The sequence below is a fragment of the Homalodisca vitripennis genome, chromosome 8 (genome assembly GCF_021130785.1).
Source record: "Homalodisca vitripennis isolate AUS2020 chromosome 8, UT_GWSS_2.1, whole genome shotgun sequence".
Lineage (NCBI taxonomy): Eukaryota > Metazoa > Arthropoda > Insecta > Hemiptera > Cicadellidae > Homalodisca > Homalodisca vitripennis.
The window spans coordinates 44,305,558-44,326,557 of NC_060214.1; the positions used below are offsets into that span (position 1 = coordinate 44,305,558).

At 32.7% G+C, this 21,000-nt stretch overlaps 1 protein-coding gene across 1 annotated transcript; it reads right to left on the reverse strand.

Moving 5' to 3' along the window:
* Positions 1-315: 315 nt before the first annotated feature.
* Positions 316-999, reverse strand: LOC124368131. Its single transcript, XM_046825406.1, has one exon. It carries the CDS (start codon positions 997-999, stop codon positions 316-318), a length of 684 nt encoding a protein of 227 aa, XP_046681362.1.
* Positions 1,000-21,000: the final 20,001 nt, after the last annotated feature.

Consider the following 21,000-nt stretch of genomic DNA (forward strand, 5'->3'; position numbering starts at 1 on the left):
AAGTGTGGTGCTAAGTCATGTAATTAAAAAGTTAGCTATTGGATAACTTTAAAAAACTCACCCTGTATATGTATACAAATAACCAAATGGAATGTACAACAAGTATTAACAATAAGCCAATCAAGAACACCACTAATAACATTTAAACGCCAAGAAAGTAACACATTAATATTTAACAATTAATTGGCAATTATCAAACACTTTTACAATAAAAATACAAATAGAGACTTTCAGTGAGATATGTAGACTTAACCTTATATTACTTCCGTAGCTAATAATAGATCGAAACCATACATCTTCGTTGACTGCGCATCCTCAGGCCAGTTTGTTGACATCCTCAATGCTGTCAATTGTATCAAAACGGTCACGTTGATTTTTCCTCATGAAGATGCGTCCGTTCCTTACCCACAAATATGTATACTGTTTTTCTCTCTTAATAGCCCAAGCCATATTCAGTAGTTTTCTTTTCTCCTGCGTCAAACTCTCATTGAAATAAATCACCGATGCGTTTCCATCCATGAAACCAATGTCTCTCGAGTTTAAATTCCTCTTCACACGCCTCTTGTTCATAAATGCTTCTTTGTCCAGTTTTCGGACGAAACGGACAACAATAATTCCAGGTCTTGACCAATCAACTGATTTGTATCGATAGCAATTGTCAACACTATCCTCCTTAAAAACAAAGCCAATTGCATCCGATATCTTACCGATGATATTCAAAATATCCTCCTTCTCCTTGTGAGGTACCCCACTAATCTCGACAATATTGTCCTTGCTCGACTGTTCCAATGCATTTACTTTACTAGAAAGATCATTAACTTTCTTCTTTAAATTAGCGTTTTCCTGACGAAGAAACCCTATGTCCTCAATTGCCTTCTCAATTTTATTTCCAACCTCCTCAATTTTTTTACCATTATCTACAATCCACTCGGAATATTTTTCTAGCTGGTTTCGAAATTCCTTATTAGTTTCCTTAATCTCCAGCCTGAATGATTTCATTTAATTTAGTATATCGACAAGTCCAATATTAGACGTTATCTCGGCACCGGGCTTATCTACCGCACTGCCACCAGATGACACAACACAAACAGGACATAACCAAGAATCCTCTATCTTTAAACTCTTCCTTTTTCATGTTCAAACATTTAAAATGAAACCTTTCAGCACACTGACAACAAATTGCTCGGTAGGCATTATAGGAAAACCCCTTCTTGCATGTTCGTCATACTGTTTTCTTAGTCACTCCAGACACAAGAGTTGTGCTCGAATCTGAGTCAGCTTCCGATTCCCCTCATTTTAAGAACACAGATAATTTCTCACCTGTTGGTGTAACGGGCGTAGTATCACCCCTTGCATGTTTCTTACGATCACACATATTGCACTTCCAATTGACTTGAGAAGAAACAATATACTCATAATCTGAATCTGTAAGATTACCTACACATTTCAAATCGATAAAACTGCTACACTCAATACATTGCAGTTTTTTTACTTTGGGCTTCAATAAAACAGTTACACTTTCTACACTTCATAACGAAAGTAGGATTAAACTATCGTTCCGGAAAAAGGTACTTAAACAACATAAACAGAACCAGAGCACCAGAGTAGCACACAGCGCGATGTTCACTCGACGGCGTTCGGGCCACAACTGAACTGAGAGAGATAGAGAGAGAGAAAGAGAGAGAGAAAGAGAGAGAGAGAGAGAGAGAGAGAGAGAGAGAGAGAGAGAGAGAGAGAGAGAGAGAGAGAGAGAGAGAGAGAGATATGCAATGCATATGTCCATGTGATGGTCAAAATCGTTCTTTTTACCTCAGATCGATAATCGATGTCAGCGTATGTCATAATGTAATATACATACTTCCAAAGCATGTATCTACGCACACAATCCAAGCCTACGCCATAATAAGGTGGTTACTGCGGCTACAGAAAACACCCACCTGAATATGCAGGGTATTGCTTATACAGGCTTGAGCCGCAGAATGCAATCAAGTTCTTGTTTCAACCGGCGACAACCATTGCACTTTAATTGCATATTGTTCCTGATTAGAGTTGATCCATACCTTTTGTATATACAAACTCAGCATATCTACAACAAAGATATTTTCATATTTCATTGAAATTTTTATTATACGAGTATATATCCAGTACTTTGGAAGAAAATATTCCTAACATTAACATTAAAGTTATAGGCGCTTCGTGTCAACTAGGAACAATTACTTTATCGGTTTCAAGAAAAATCTGGCTGTGTTTATAAAGTGTAAATGAATCCTTGGATTTTAGCCTAATCCTCATAAATCCTACAAACAGGTGCTATATTTTATTGAAAATCAACATCGCTCCATAAATACTAGATTACGTAACTTGTGCTTAGGCAGCATACATGATACTAGCTAAGGCTGGTTCAGTCGTTTGCTTTAGGGAATAGCTTAAAAACAGTAAAATAATAATTTATATGTAAGTTAGAATTTTTCATAAAATCTTAAATTGTGGTGATACACTTTACTCAGAAGTTAACTGAAAAGAATTGTTCTTAATTTAAAAATATTTTTTTTAATAACTAATTAATGATGGCGAAATTAAAATTTTAAAAACAAATTTATATATAAAAATTAACACTGCTGTATATGAAATTACAGACGGATTTTGTTCTTTATATTAAATAAAAATAAAACATTACTGTTCAATAAAGCGATACATTCTTAACTTAAATTTAATTTTTAATTATGGTTACTTTATATACAAATAATATTGGTTTTGAATTTAATAATAGTTTAACTTTACCATTGTATCAAAGAAAAATCCTTTATAAAGATCAATGACTCATTAATTTAATTTTTATAATAAGATATGGAATTTCTGATTAAAATCTTTTATTTAACTTCAAAAAATTGCCGGTTTGTTCAGCAAAAAATTGTTAAACTTTAATTCTCTTACACAATGTTTTGTACCAACTCATTTTTCAAAACATTTGAGTGCACTGGTTATAAAACTATTTACAAATGCGACAACACAAAAAATACATATTTTCACTAGTATTTAGAACTAGTCTTAAGCTAGACCTTAGGGATATTCCGTTAACTTTGGCAAATGACCCCTTTCACACGATACTATTATTGGATCCTAGTTCATAAATATCCCATCATCAATTTCGGAAATGCATGCGGAATATGCTCACCGGGGTGATTTCGATTGGCTAACGATTTCTTATATGTTTTTTATTGGTTCATTTCTACTTTAGCTACTTTTGGCATTTTTACAATTTCATTCCTCTTTTGTACCTTTGGAGTAGGTACTCCTTTCTATTAACGGGCTGGCAGTATTTCAGCGATAACATGTTGTTGAAATAACCCTAATTCAAGGTGGCAGTTTCGGCAAAAAGCCTACTGAGAAAACGTTTACTGAATTTCATCCAGGAGCAATAAAACAGGGTGCCGTGGATATTTGAATTAAATTTTTATCTTCTTCACACTTCATATATTAATAAAAAATTTATATCATTAGAACAATAATTCAGAATAGTAAAATCTCTACAGTTTAGAAGTTCTTGTAATTAATTAATATCTTATGGAATAGAAATTCCACACTGAAACGCGCGTTAATTAAAATTGCGGTGAAGAACGTAATAAACTAGCTGCGTATACAACATGTTGTAGTCGGTAGTAGTCGGTGTAGTCTGCCACTTCAGCAGTGTTGGTATGTAAAATAGCCATTAGCATGTATCAGAATTTCTAAACGGAAATCTCAACCTGACACTGGTTATCCGTAGGTAATTAGATTATTTTATTTTCGGTGTAACGCTGCAATATCTAAAGCAAGATATTGGTTTGTAAAAAAATTTATTTATAAACTTATCATGCCCATTTCCAGGTCCTATTCTTTGAGATTTTACTTTAGAATGTGCATCCAATAAAGGGTTAAAAGTACAGTTTATTATATTATATATTTTCATTTTTAAATATATTTTTAGAGGCGATTTTTACAAAATATTTTACTCCAATCTGCCGGTTTTCACACAATTTAGGCGCTAAATCCTTCTGAAAGGTACCACGGGACCTAAAATGGTTTAAGAAAAAGTAGCGTTCAAAAGACGGCTGAAATAGCACCTGATTTTTGGCTGTTTCTTAGAGTTTCTTTGCCGGATCAACTGACTATAGGGGCTTTTATACTTGGTTAGGCTTTTTTAATGTTTTTGATGGAGCTTTAAACATTTTTGTTTGTATTTAATTTGATATTTATTTCTTTTTTATGTTAAAATTATTTGATATTTTTGATTTCATCCTGTTTATATATTAAAGAAATGTTATATTTGTAATTAGAGTACTTTATGTATATAGGCAATCGTAATGTAACGTTTATAGTTGTATATTACAAATTTAACGAAATAAAAATGGAAGTACCATCTTTTACTACAATTCTTTGGGAATATCATGAAAAATAGGGAAAATGTTATTCATAGCAAAAGTACCCTAGTTTAAAATTTAAATTATTTTTTTATTAAATTATACCAAAGATGTAAACTAATATAAATTTAGTTATTCTTTGTTAAACGCATTTAAGGATTTTCTCACATTAATATAAAAGTAAAATATTTCAAAGTTTTTCAATCACTTTAGTATGGGTACAATAATGTATATATATATATATATATATATATATATATATATATATATATATATATATATATATATAATAAAGAAGCCAAACTGTTATTGTTAAAATGTAATAGCAACATTCCAAACAGTGGTATTCATTTTCTAATAAAAGAGGAAAAAAATAGTATATATCGTGCTCTTGTCAATATTGAACTCACTTTACTTCCTAATGCTTAATTTTGAAACTCAAACAATATTAATTTTACAATTCACTGCACTATATCGGTAAAATATCCGTAATAAAATATTTTAAGGCTTCTGTATTGAAGCAGTGTTTAGGGATTTTAGGATGAACAAACCACGTAATTGTTATGTGTGACGTCACAAACATGGCCGACCACGAAATGCAATCAAGCCTGCTTGGTTCCGCAACTCCGCCCAACACAACATTACCTGTGAAAAGCTTGTTTGGGACATCAGTCAAGTTAGTTAACGCCTAAGAAAGTCTTCTCCCTATGACAAGTAAAAGTATGTACCGGTTTCTCAAATAAAAATACAAGGTACGTTAGAAAAATCAAATATAATTGCAGCGTAAATAACTTTCAAAATGTTCTAGTTTATTTTTTTATAAATAATTTTAGTAATTTATTATAAATTATAATTGTTTTTACTTTTTTATTCCTTTTCATAATACTAAAGTGAATTAATATACACTTTTTTGTACTCAAATGTCATTTTGAAAAACATACAAAAATATATTTGTAATAGTTGCACAAGAGATAACCCATCCAATGCTATAAATTGAGGCACTGCAAAATTAAGCAGTCGGGCTGCTATATGTGGAGTGATAGGACAGCTAGAAAATATTTGAACGATAACAATGCAACTTACGTGGCACAACCCTAGCGTCAAATCTCAGAACTGAAAATCACTGAAATGATTCCCTGGACCTCAGCTCACACAATTTCACCACCTTCGTAACTAATACATTAAAACAATTGATAACTGAAATTATTGTTTTTATGAAACGTTGCTCTATTTCATGAACAGTCTAAAAGATAATAATGAGTCATATTCAATATCTTGGTCTACATCTACTTTAAGATTTGGATATACTACCGGTAATGTTGATTGTACGCCCATAGCAACAATCTTAAACTTCATGCCGTTTTACTACTTTTATTTTTAGCCGTAGAATTATGGTATATGTCTAATCTTAAACACATATATAAGTAAGCATGCAATTTATTTTTCCTTTTTCTAAGTATTTAAAATTTATACACTAAAAAAACAAAAACGTTAAGAAGCGTATTAAAACTATTACATATATCTTTAAATGAGGTAAGGGTATATCATAACACTACAATAATGCCGTAAAAGATCAGGTTTACCTTTATTCTTGTAGGGGAAAATTCAGTTCCGTTTCAATACTGCCGACTCTTGTTTCCTCAAATAGCTTTCAATTACTAAATCTATAATTCCGTTATAAAATCACGTAAGGGGAGGGAAGGACGAGTTAAAAAGATACCTCGAAAAACAATATTTGTTTAAGATTGGCATATAAACGCGTATGCTTTGTCTTGCTGTACATAAGACGCTATCTCTTGCTTCCCACTTCCTTGTTTTTACGACTCCCCAGATACAACTTCCGGCCACGTATTTTAGTTATTCTTACAGCAAATGAGTGCTTTGCATTCAACAAGCCGCGTGGTATTGTACATTGCTTGAAGCATCTCTTGGTTACCCTAAACTTTACTGAACTTGTCATAACCGTCCCACAATTATGTTTGTTACAAGTTGTTAGTGTTTTTATTTATCTGTTATTGGCAAAATTAGTTGGATGGAATCTAAAATAAAACAAGGACCAACATATATTTAAGTATACTCACATGTACAATTTTAAAGTGTACAGCGTAAGAATGTATATTACTAAATTAATTATATATATATATATATATATATATATATATATATATATATATATTTATAATGTGTTATTGTTTAAAACTACTTATAATATATAAATACTTATAATTAAGGTGTTGGAGTTTAGCTCCAGTTCACCTAACGCTCCTAATTCAACATTCCATTCACCTTGCATTAATCCTTCCCACTATAGCTACTTAATGTAATAATTATTTACCAAAAGTTACTAAATTACTGTTTTTACTCTGTCAAACTTTGATTTGCATAGATAATATTAATATTGCGTAGCAATAAAACGTAGTTTATGAATTCCAATTGAAAATTAGTTTTATATTTGTTCTTACCAATCATTAATACATTATGTATATATCTATAAAATGTATATCTGAAAAAATCGAGTGAAGAGTCAGAGAGAAAGAGAGAGAGAAAGAGAGAGAGAGAGAGAGAGAGAGAGAGAGAGAGAGAGAGAGAGAGAGAGAGAGAGAGAGAGAGAGAGAGAGAGAGAGAGAGAGAGAGAGAGAGAGAGAGAGAGAGAGAGAGAGAGAGAGAGAGAGAGAGAGAGAGAGAGAGAGAGAGAGAGAGAGAGAGAGAGAGAGAGAGAGAGAGAGAGAGAGAAAGTTTAATTCAACATACAATTGAACGGTAAGAATAAAAACATGTGAAATATATGTATAAAAAGTACTTATAGCACAAAACATAATGATTTACCTATTATATTTGAAAAGACGGAGTTTATATTAAGACATCTTTCTCGCGAAAAACATAAATTCTGTTAAAAGCCAAGTTTTTGTTGAACGATGCAAAGAAAATGGATCGAATCTAGGCTCTATGCCAATTGTAACATAAGGTTTCTTGTATCACCTTATGTCCTGTGTGCTATCACGTAAGGTTTATGATAAAGGTTTATATGACCATTTTAGGTTAAGAGGGAATGATCTTCATAACATAAGTCATATTTAAAAGGACTTTCAAAGCACGGGGTTGAAAATTGAGGGATAGCTGTCAGTTAAACTATGGTTGATAAAATAATAAAATGAGTCGTAAGCAATGTATAAGTTCACATGTTCAGAGCTTCAAAACTAGAAAAGAACCCAAAAGATTATATGCCAAACACTATTTTTATTTTTTGATAATTGTTAATACGTTTTGCTCTTCCGACAAACAGTAAAATTTTATTTTCATTATGTTTGTTTTCTTTACCTAGTTATAAAAACTTTTATATCATGATATTCTACCTTAAATATCAGAATTATACAAATAGGTCAATAATTTATTAATTTCAATAAAAATATATAAATTATACTGAAACCGAGTGTTCAGATAAGGAACACCTAACATTTATTATTTGTTTCCCCGAGTAAGACATTCATTAATATACTAATATGAAATCTTAATTAGAACAATGGATTTTTGCACATTTTTATAGTTATGTTTCAATAACAGAACGCTAAGTATTTTGTAGATTTAAATCCATCCTCTTTATTATGTGAAAAAAAAACAATGTATATGGTTAATATACACATTTTTTATGTCATTCTTTGTATATTTAATTTTTTGTTAGTTCCCGTATTACGTTATATGGCATAAGGGACATAGGGTGTATCTGGTATAGGGTATATTTTAATCCTCAAAACGTAATGTGTGACTATTGCAACCCTTAGCACGACGGCAGATGTCCGAAGTACCATTATCCTTTCAAATATCCGTTCATCCATCGCCAATAACAAAATTTAAAATAGGATGAATAGTTTATCCCCAAAACACGCAGACGTAATTATCTGTTATAGGTTGTACAACAATCATTATTTAGCATACGCTATCGTTAAATAGACCTCAATAAACCAACTTAACAAACTAACTTAAGCCAACTTAACAACTTAACCACTAAATAAAATATTTGTTGTGGTGGCATAGTTATTTAAATTTGTTTATCCAAATCTTTCTCATGAAGTTCTTCATTTTTCCTGAATAGTATACGTTGCAAAGCTCAATTTGTAATTATGAAATTCTTTAAAACGTAAGAAGATTTCCAGGAGTCAACAGCTCAGGACGAAATTTTTGAAATATTTGTTCTAATTTATTGTAATTTTATTTGCAATATTAGTTCTATAATAGATTTCGTATATTTTTTATTTACCATTATAACGCCGAAAGATAACTTAGTAGTTTAAAAAAATTCGAATGGATTTCTGGACAATGAATACCTTATATTTATACGCTAAATAAATAATATTAGAAAATTCAAATTATAAATGGTATCATAATGAGAACTTCTAGACATGGTCTTAGCTCAAATACTTTAGTCCCGATAAGCTATTTGGTTTCCTTATCAGTTAGGTTTCTTTGACAGAGTGATTTCCGTTCAAAGAAGATTCCTTGGATAATTGGATCGTAGGGAGCCTGACATGCACTGACATACATCCGAACATGAACCGGTTACATCTAACGGTGTTTAAAAGATAAATTTTAGGTGTCATTTATCTGTACAAGATTCTCACTGTTTTATAGTATGCCCACTCTACCAGATAATATGTTAGCATTATTTTTATTTTAGTGTTGAGTATTATATATTACACAAGAAATACTTGTTAAAAATTATTTTTTGTATATCAACCTAAAATAGTAGTTAATACAAAATTTTGCAAAACAAATTTATTTGTTAATCTGCTGTTAAATTCAAACGCAATTTAGTAAACACATTTGCATGATTGTTTGACCAGAACCTTTAAAGGGCTCAGTTAATTTCATCCTATTACCAAACCCAATTTAATCCTAATGGGACATTGTACAGCATATATATGCGCACATAAATAAACTAAACTTAATTAGGAATCTTAAATTCAACTATCCCTTTACATGATGAAACAGTACTAATGCAATTACAGTGTTCCTATGAAGTGAATTCTGAAACTAAGTCGTACCTAAAAATGTATTTTACATTTCGATTTTAATGAGTTGAATTATTGTACGAGCCTAATCAGGCATTATGGTTCTTATATACTATCAGCCTAACGAAGTAAAATGGAATGAGTGTTTCACCTGTACACTATATTTCCGACCCTAAGGAGCCATAGGAAATTATTTTAAAATCTTTCACGTATTCCCAAATGACATTATTAGGCAATTCAGTTAATTTTCAAAACGTTTAAATGAAACATAGCTCATGTTGCACTTAATTTTATGGGCCTTTGAAGCTTCATTACTTTGAATGCCGATTACAAAATTGTTCCCCAGCCTCATAATTCCCGCAAGTAAACCATAGAAGTCACCACGAGAGTTGTGACGCTTGCCGAACAAATAAAGTGACCGAGTTATAGATGGAGTAAGGAAATCTAATTGGGAGAGGATTGTTGGACATTCGAACAAGTTTTTCGTCAATTTGGGATGAAATAAGACATCGCTGACTTCACGCGTGACTTGAACATCCGGATGAAGAAGCTTAAGAAGTTCAGTAAGTGTCACCTTTCTTAATCACAGTCCCTGAAGCATCTCCATTAGCCTTAACAGATTCTTCTATATAGCTTCAAGTATATCAATCAGACAAAACAGGGCTTCTTACTGCAGAATGTGACAGGCAAAGGATAAAAAGAGTATTTTAAAACGGCAGGATTCATAATTCCACGAGTGACATTGCGATGAATCCCAATATCTTGTGTGCACATCTCCACAAATCATAAAGATATGAAGTCAAAAAAGGCGACATTCAAGCTTGTCTGAATGCTGATAGTACACTTCTTCTAATTTTAATCAGTCAAAACGATGTTGACTCTTAGCATAATTACGTTCTTGCAAAGTTAATAATGGCGAAATATAACTCATAAGAGTATTCCATCTAAAAAGTGTGCTTAAACATTTTCCAGATTTGGAGATGCTTAAGTAGTTAGTAAATTTTGAAATATCTAATAAACAATACTTGTAGGCAAAAGTCGGGTTTATACATATATTTTAGTGTAAAATATATTTATATATCGTACTTGTACTATAAAACTAAAAAAGTAACAATGAAAGACTGAGAAGTTGGCTTACCAAAAAGAAGAAAACAAAGTGATACTAATCCAGGAGAATTAATCGTGTTTATTGTATTGTAAAAAATATAAGAGATGATACTTTACCTTTATTCACACCAATTCCTCATCATTTATTCCTCAGAATCACATCTGACACTATTTTTATTTATTTTAGTAAATAACTTTATTGAAAAGTTATATATATATATATATATATATATATATATATATATATATATATATATATATATATATATATATATATATATATATAAGAAAGTTTTAAGAAATTAGAGAAAATTGGGAAGATGACCATTGCTGGTACATCGATGGAATATCGATTGATATACAATTAGATGTGTCTAGACGATCCTCATGTACTAGGTGGCCAGTAGCTGCAAACCGCATACCGCAATGACATTATAATTGGCATTACATTGTGGTAATCATAATGGTCTTGGAGATATTGGTTTGTGGCTTTAAGTCATAAGATCCACAGCCTTTTCATCTCTTAAAAAGTTAATATAAGTAAAATTTTAAATTAATGTATTTTACTCTTTCTGCCTGAATCCCACAACGATTCAGGAGAAAACCTTATGAGGACTTGAGTCGAGTCAAATTGTTTAGCCATAGCACATACATTTTTAGTAGTTCACAATAGGGGTAGCGTCCTGTATATACTTTAATTTAAGTGATACAATTGTAGTTATTTGTTTTTATTAAAAAAATATTACACTGAGAATAGATTCCTCATTAACAAAAGACTAACTTCAAGGTTTGAAAGAAATAATAATCCAAAATTTGCAAACTGCTCATAATGTAGAAAAGGAAAACCACCCTTATACGTTTATGTTATCTATTTAAGACTGATATTTTATGTGTATTTTATTTATATCTATAATAATTCTTTAAAGTATGAATCGAAATTTAAAAAGAGAATATTCGGTACTTTGCTATCGACTTTGTTATATCCTGACGTTCTCCTTAAAAAAGAGTTTATTGTCTCGGATTTAAGTTCAAATTAGGAAGGAAAAGTTACTGGATTAAGCAGTTTTTTGCCATTAAGAAAATACAATGTATTTTGTCGACAATGAAGTTTAAAAAGCATCATTTAGCAAAGCTCTAAGTAAAAACCGTTTCTGACTGGAAAGACCTTTATTTCAATAGGGATTAACTTCCGAAGATATATTATAAACTTCCGTATTGTATAGGATGAATAACAAAAGATTGGTTATATTATGTAGTATTAACGTGACGTTGTATTTTGTGACATGTTCTAAACATATTTTTTGGTAGGAGGGTCCAATTCTGAATGGTAAAGCAAAACTGAAGTCTTATATTAAATCAGGTTAGCACAATGAATGTGCAGGTGTGTTACATCTCTAACCACAAATATCAAGTTATTGCAAGGGTAAATCCACAGGTTTAATATACTACCGATGCTGAGTTGGTAGGATCCATAAGTGTTAAATACATTTGTTATGTACCTTGACACTAAGTCGTGCTCCTTGTACCCACTAATGACTAGTGATGATGATACAGAACCGGTCACCCCTTCTTTCCAGGACTGAAATATACTGCCCGCTCTTCCTTCTGATGGATATCAACAGGAGGCGGCCTCTTTCTCGAAAATTACCCATCCTGTATATGCTTCCACTCGGGACATAAAGAAACGTTTTTTTAGGAATACTTTCTGTATGATGTTGTACCGATTGTATTAAATAATAATTCTGGGGTAACTGGATTACCGGTGGAAGGCGTAGGCCCAGATGAATGATAAGGTCTAGACTGTACAAAAGAGGCTGCTATCGGCGTGGCGCGCATCGCAGATAGCAGTGTCTGATAACAAAATTGAGAGGTGGGGTGAGGTAGACGTGCCGTACCTCCATCTCAGTTAATCGGAAGTGATTGTAACGAGTATTAAAAAAGTGCTTAGAGTAAATCTTTTTGCTAATTGTCATCGAACCTGCGGGTAAGTAAACCTTTTAACTAGAGTCCAGTCAATATACATTCTTATTTATTTTGGAATAATTTTGAGGAAAGAAATATTGTAAAAATTAAATTTAATGGGAATTTAAGAACTTGTCCTTTTGATCTGTGCAATATAAAACTTGTTGGTGCAGTGAGCACATGTATATAATATTTTATGTAAAAATACTAAAAGAGTTTTGTGGTTGTTACAGATGCTTTCAGCAATTTTATTATTTTTCATTTATAAAATCTTTAACACTGAAGAATTTTTCTATTTTAAATCTCTAACACTGAAGAATACTTTTAACGTAAAGTAAAGAAAATTAGTAACAAATATAATTGAATTTTGAAGATAAATGAAAGGGAAGAATTTCCAGATCACATTAAAGTGTGAATTTTTGAATTTTGAAAATTGAATAAAAGACAAGCTGTAAGAACTTTGTACATTTTGGAAGTGAAGAATATATTACACGTTTGAATTTAAAAGTTATCAAGACGTTTTTATTTTTATTTTAATTCCAGTTATTATTTTTAAGAAGAAGTTTTATTTCAGTTCGAACTTTATTTATTTCAGAAGATTTACGTTTATTTTTAAACCTTCACAAAAGTTTATTTTAAAATTTCAAAGCTAACCCCTCACGTGTGCCAGTAAAACGGTACATAAAAATTGCGCCAATCTGCTAACTAGTTTTAAACTGCTGACTAGTTTTAAAGTGCAAACTAGTTTTAAAGTGAAGAAAAACTAGAACTTTGATTTTATTTAATTTTGTGAAGGACTGAACGTGTTCGATTTTCGTGTAAGAACACGACTACAAAGAATTGTGGTGCACAATTTTACCTGCGTGTATTTTCCTGTAGGTATAACAAGAAAAGGTAGTCAGAGCTACTATTCCGCCATATTCATTGTTTACTAAGTTTTGTAAACAATAAACTTAACCTCAATTGACTCTTGGTATATTAAGTGAATTGTTATTTGAAGATTTTATTTCTATTTTAAGAAGTTTAGATTTTATTTTATATTTATACAACATGGAGTCTGTACACGTAGAATTAATAAATAAGGAAGAGTTAATTTATGAGTTGAGGTTTAGAGGTATTGACAGTACTGATGGTAATGTAGCCGAACTTAGGAAGACCTTCTAAACTTAAAATTTAAAGGAAATTATGCTAATTTAAAAGACATATTGTCATTTCCAGCAGAAGTTAGTCACATCTCGAATCAAGTAGATTTATTAAATATTAAGGCAAGTGAGTATGATGAAAGTAGAAGTAAAGTTGAGTTAGTGAGTTAGTGCGTTGCAATGTGAAGGTTAACCACTACTCAACCAGAATAGACAATGTGTATAAAATCTGTAAGGTTACTTCAGAAAGTAAAATTATTTTGGAAACTTTAATAAACAAAGTAAAAGAAGTTAAGAAACTTGTTAGTAAAGATAAGTTGACACCTGAGGATGTATTAGCAGTACATTAAAGTTTGTTGAACTTGAGTGTAGAAAAGGAAGTCTTAAATGAGCAGTTAAACCAAAAAGCAATGGATAAGTTTACTGTAGAGACTGTCCCTACACTGCAAGTAGCTAGTGGGATGTCTGCTAGTTTTGCTAAACTGCAGAATCCAATTGAAAGATACATAAAAGCGTTTAAACCGACTAACGGCTTAAATATATTTGAGTTGATGGATTACCTTCGGGTTATGCATCAATTGGTATCTGAAACTCCACTAAATGATAGTGAAAAGGTTAAATATTAGCATAGGGTATGCTAATGGGCCATTGTACCAAAAGTTACTCGAATACAAGGTAAGTGGCAAGAGTATTGTTGAGATTCATAAAAGTCTGATGAATTTCTTTGTGCCTATGGGACAAAAGGAAAGTTTGAAGAGGGATCTTGTACATAGATCTCAAAAATATAACGAAAGGTTAAGCAGTTATATTAGTAGCATTAATGAGAATGCTGAACTTCTACAGTGTGACTACACCGAGAAGGAGATTGTTGACATTATAAAGGTAGGTATTACTCCTAATGTACGAGCAAGATTAGTATTTTGCGACAGTCCAAAAAACTTTGACAGCTGGAACCAAAACAAACCCAGGAGAGCAGGCGACAGTCGGTACATAAACAAAGGGTTTGTAAACATAACCTCAAAGCCAACCTTAACCTCAAATGTCAACAATGGAACAAAGAAGTGTTATGTATGCGGTAAAATGGGTCACTATGCCAAGGATTGTTTTAAAACAAGAAGGAAGTTGCTCCTAGATTCCAGATAAATAAAATGAGCCCTGAGAAGCCAAAAAACTTGTGAATCGGGGAGAGGAGCAAACTAATCGGATCTCTCCCCAGTTAAAGGTAAACAAAGTAGACACTTTAAGAAGAAGTAACTATTTAAGCACACTACCAGTAGTAAAGGTGGGTTTTGGTAAAAATAATAGTTGTAAGGCACTTGTGGATTCTGGAAGCGGTCTAACCTTGATGAGTGAGAAGCACTATGAACAATTACTACATAAGAAGTTAGTAAATAAGTCCAAAGCCACCGAAATAAAATGTGCTAGTGCGGACAACTCAAATATTGAGTTGACAGGTGAGTCTGAAATAGTAATAAAAATAGAGGAGTACACTTGGAAGATAAAATTTGTAATATCCAAGAACCTTGCATGGGATGTTATACTTGGAGCTGACTTTATGAAACAAACAGGTCTTGTGTTGGACTTGAACAAAGACAGCTGTTATTTTAATTTTAAGCCACTAAATAGGATAGAGCTATTTGAAAACTCCACTATACTCAATAGCAATGTAAATAAAAAAATAAAAATTGGTTGCCATCAAGCTAGTGAAGGTATAAAGAAATTATTAAAAGATTTTCCTGAAGTCTTTACAACGAAAATAGGTAATCCTATTGATTATGAAGTGACACTGGAAGTAAGTGATAAACAACCAGTTAGAGAGAGACCCTATCCTATGTCACCACCTAAATTAAATGAGTTGAGAGGCATCATTAATGACCTGTTAAAACAAGATATAATTAGGCCTAGTGAATCAAACTATGCTAGTCCTACATTTTTTGGTAAATAAAACAGGCACTAATAAATCAAGAATGGTTGTAAACTACTCAAAGTTAAATGCAAAATTGAGGAGAGTTGAGTACCCGATAGGTGATGTGCAAGAAACATATAATTATTTGCAAGGTGCAAGTGTATACAGTACATTGGACCTAACGAATAGTTTTTACCAATTAAAAAGCAGTGAGGAAAGTAAGCACTTGACAGGTTTTGTAACTCCATTTGCTTCCTATGAATTCCAAAGAGTTCCATATGGTTTGCACCTAGGTTCTGGTGTAATGAGCTCCTACTTAAATAAGGTACTTGATGGTATGAAGTATAAATATGTAATGAACTTTGTAGACGACCTAGTAATCTATAGTAAAAATATCGAAGAACATATGGTACATTTAAGAAACCTGGTACAAAGACTTTCAGAACATGGCCTGACTGTCAACCCTGCAAAGGTGAAGTTTGCGTGTAAGGATATACAATTCCTAGGACACCTGATAAGTAAGGACGAAATAAAAATAGACCAGGACAGAACAAAAGCCATAACGGATTGTGAGCCACCGAAGAATGCAAAAGAAGTGAGTAGATTCAAAGGAGCGGTAAGTTATTTCAGTAAGTTCATACCAGGGTATACAAAATATGCTGCCTGCCTAAATGATTTAATAAAAAAGAATACCAAGTTTGTATGGACTGAAGAGTGCCAAGCAAACTTTGAAAAATTGAAACAATGTATAACTAATTCACCAGTGTTAGCTATACCCAACTATAAAGAGCAATTTATACTGTATTGTGATGCATCTGCGAAAGCAGCAGGTAGTTGTCTGATGCATAATATAAAGGGTGAAAATAAGCTTGTTGCACTGTTGGAGGTTATGGGGCTTCCTAAGTATTAAGGGTTGTTTTAGCATAGACTGTCCCGTCTTCCAAGAAGGCATTACTGAGACAAAATGCCCAAAATTCTTCCTCATGGATCTTGACAGGAAGCATCAATACCTCCAACATTACCCAATCCAAAATATCCTGTCAATCCGGAAGTAGCGCTAAGGTCCTTTTCGAAAGAAGTACAATTTATTATTTATTCTTGTCCTAAGAGAAAAATAATTATATTAAAACTTGAATTTTTAACCATCCAACTAACCACCCTAAACTCGTAGACTTGTAATTTTCTTTTTTAAGCTTCATTTACATAAAAGTCATGTAAAATCGTTTCACTTGTCTTATGGCTAACTACGGTAGCAACGAAAAATCGCAGAAAACACATATGTGTTAACACATTTATGTTAAGAGGTAAACAGGTGGCTAGGGCACCTTATGATTGTAGGTACATTATTACCATGTAATAATGGCTATAGGACAGGTTTTGCATGGTTGTTTGTATTGAGCAGGTAATGTTATCTCTGTTCTATAATTCAGGTTGTAATCGAATTCTTAAAACTTCTTGCCAGTAGACCTTTGACGTGTAAAATTCTTGCCTCGGTAAACTTGTATAAGGTAAGTTTTGAGCTCTGAGACATCTAGGGTATAAATGTTTCTATTATGTGTGTGGTCTCGGCTTATCTCTAGAATATGCTGAACTTTGGGAGCTCCTTGCCTGTATTATCTTCCGACTTCTGAGGCCTTTCACCGTATGATAGTCTTTTGATTATTGAAGATTCTGGCATAGTAAGTAAGCGATCTTTGCTTATGCTTATGGAATCTTCGTGCCTGTAGATGGTTTTGGAAATCGTGACATTTTGAGTTTTCCAGTCAAGGTATATTTTCCCTCTTGATCGTTCTGGAGTCTACACGCTTCTGGATTAATAAAGCCTTCGGCCACTAGGATTAAAGTGGTTTGAGAAAACCATGTATGCATATCTTCATATATAAGTGACGAAACCTTGCTGTAATCTGAATTTTGACATCTAGCTGGAGATCGTATCTCTTATGGTTCTCTCAAAATTATAAAATGTGTGGGTCCACCCTACCGTATTGCGTACACAGAAAAAAAATTATTTTAGGTCTGATACTGATATTAAAGGTGAAATAATAACGCGTGACTGATGACACCAAGCTGTAACCTAGGACTAGCTATCGTTTCTAGGCTGGAACTAGTTTATTTTAGAGTGTAGGTAGACAGAAAGATTTGGATCACGCTATCCTGATTTATGGTAACTAACAGTGCAGGGCAGGGAGTTAATGATGTTGAGTGACTAACGACGTGCAATGTCATATTGTTACTTATGACACCAAACTGTGACATAGGACAAGCTATCAGACTGGAACAAGTTTATTCCTAGGGTGCAGGTAGACAGGAACAGATTTGGATCACGCTCTCCGGATTGATGGTAACTAACAGTGCAGGGCCGGGAGTTAATAATGTAATGTGACTAATGACATGTCATGACATGGTTACTGATGACATAAAACTGTGACATAGGACAAGCTATCAGACTGGAACTAGTTTATTCCTAGGGTTTAGGTAGACAGGAACAGATTTGGATCACGCTCTCCGGATTGATGGTAACTAACAGTGCAGGGCCGGGAGTTAATGATGTAATGTGACTAATGACATGTCATGGCATGGTTACTGATGACATAAAACTGTGACATAGGACAAGCTATCAGGCTGGGAAATCGTTTATTCCTATGGTGTAGGTGGACAGGAAAAGATTTAGATGACGCTATCATGATTGATGGTAACTAACAGTCAAGAGCCGGGAGTTATTGATGTAGTGTGAATAATGACGTGTAATGTCATAGTGTTACTGATGACACCAAACCGTGACATAGGACATGCTATCAGGCTGAGAACTTGTTTATTCCTATCTTGTAGGTAGACAGGAAAAGATTTGGATCACGCTAAACTGATTGATGGTAACTAACAGTCTAGAGCCGGAAGTTAATGATGTAGAGTGACTAATGACGTGTAATGTCATGGTCATGGACTAGCTATCAGGGTAGGTAGTAGGGTCTAGCTAGGTTCACCCTGGATAGGTATCAGTCTGGGTAACTTGATGATGACCAAAAATCCGGGGCCGGATGTTTATGTTGTGGTGCCACGGCGTGAACGGGAATAGCTATTAGTTTGGGTACTCACATTTCCCTTGGTTCTTGCCGTAAACTGACCGTCCGTAGTCTAGACAAAATTAACTTGATTGATGGTGACCGACGACCTGGGACTGGACATTGTTGTTGTACTCACATGTCCCTTGGTTCTTGCCGTAAACTGACCGTCCGTAGTCTAGACAACATTAACTTGATTGATGGTGACCGACGACCTGCGACTGGACATTGTTGTTGTACTCACATGTCCCTTGGTTCTTGCCGTTAACTGACCGTCCGTAGTCTAGACAACATTAACTTGATTGATGGTGACCGACGACCTGGGACTGGACATTGTTGTTGTAGAGGGTTTAGTGGTATGTAATGACACAGTGTAATCGATTATAGTGGCATGGATTCTACCATTATTCTAGTAGATTACCTGCACTATTATTTGTGTAAATACCAGTATGTTGTATAGCTCATTTGTAAATATGTTTGTAAGTAATTAATTTGTTTAAGATAAAGTTATTGTTACGGTCTGTTTTTATACAAATATTTAAAAGAACGTTAGATTAGAAAATACCCAGTGAGAAGGGTAAAACTGTTCTAAAAATAAATTACGATTAACGGTTCATTAATTGGACCTCAGACACTAATAATAATTGAAAGAAACATTGTAGAGACTTTTAAGTATCTTTTAGGCTATAAATTCCTTTCTTATATAAGTCACGACTGTTTAATTTAGAATCAAATGTCAGTTTAATCATAGCCATTCAAATGAGAATTGCAGAGTAACAGATTTGTTTGCCGCAAATAAAGACTCAATCAATTTCTGTGAGACGTAAACATTTACGTTTGAAAATCAAAACCATCCGTTACCAAAACTGTAGTTACAGAAGTTACAGATGGGCAATGCTTATAATTTTATAGATAATTATTAGTTCAAAAACAACGTTTAAAAGCTACAGTAAAGTTGGATTTAATGTACTAACTGTTGACGGGAAATTCCGATTTATTTCTGACGGCATGCAAGATAACTGTCGAATGAGGTGACCTAGGGCATTGAAAGTGGGAGTGAATCTCGACCTCTATTGCATCTACATCGGAACGGAATATGGTATACATCGGTCCATTTGAAGTAAAAAAGGTTGTCTGTTAAAAAGTTAATCTAGTTACATTGGTCTTAAGGGTTAGTGCGTTGTGAACTAGAAAAACAGAACGAACAAATATGACAAAGTATATTGTAAAGGTTAATAATATGAAATTATTCAGTATTTATCAACACATGTAATAGACATACAATACTTGCTTGGTTAAATATACTGCTTTGACTGATTTTATGTATAGTAGTTAGCAAGGTTATTTTACCACTTTCAATTTCGATATAAGGGCAGTAGTTGTGTAACTTCACACAAAATTTACACTTCCTGTGTTAACTCATTCGAAAGTTATGATGTATACACAAAATCTAAGAAATTAGCTGTTTTCTTCAACTGAATGGAAGAGCCGTTTCTATGCTCTCAGACATTAAAGTTTGTAGTGGCTTAGTCTAAAGGTATATTTAAGGCCACAGGCTTAGGTTTGAAATCAATAATTATTGTAACGTTAACTTGTTCTTCCTCTGTACATAAGTAGTCACAAATCGAGTTCACTTGAGCCTGATAATCCTTGCATATTAACAGAAACTCCAATAACCAGTGACAAACATCTAATGGTTATCTAATTACAGAAGATATTCCCTCAGGTTAAAGGCATTGTTATAATTATATGTAAACAATACTATGACTATATACGAGTGTTTATTATGTAAAATATCCATATTATATCACTGTTTTCTGGTTCTGAGTTATGTCATATATTTCAAGACACTACGTCTTCATCAACTTAGTTTAAAGTCGATATTGTACTTAAGAGGGAAAAGAAAGAAAGTTGGAAGAAACTTGCTAACATTACTATTGCTAGACATTACATAAAACTGTGCTAAAATTGAGGCACTTTTCATTACTTGATAGAGCTGAAATGATGCCAATAAGGTAAAATTCCATGAAATTCTATAAAAAAATAGAACTACTAATTTACATGAGCTCTGCCCCACTGGCCTCTAAATATGAAGAAATATTCATAAAAAATGTATATATATATATATATATATATATATATATATATATATATATATATATATATATATATATATATATATATATATATATATATATAGGCAGAATTTTAGTAAACTTTGCGTCACTACAGTGGTTTTATTAATAAACGGTTTTGAATATACCTGCTGAGGTGTAGGTTGATGTAAAGTATATGTTTACTGATATTAATGTTATGTTTTGAATGTATAGAACGAGAGTAGAAGCTTGGAAATTAAACACTAGAAGTAAAGCACGTATTCTTAGATAAAAGTTAAATTGGTTTAGAAAACAAATCACA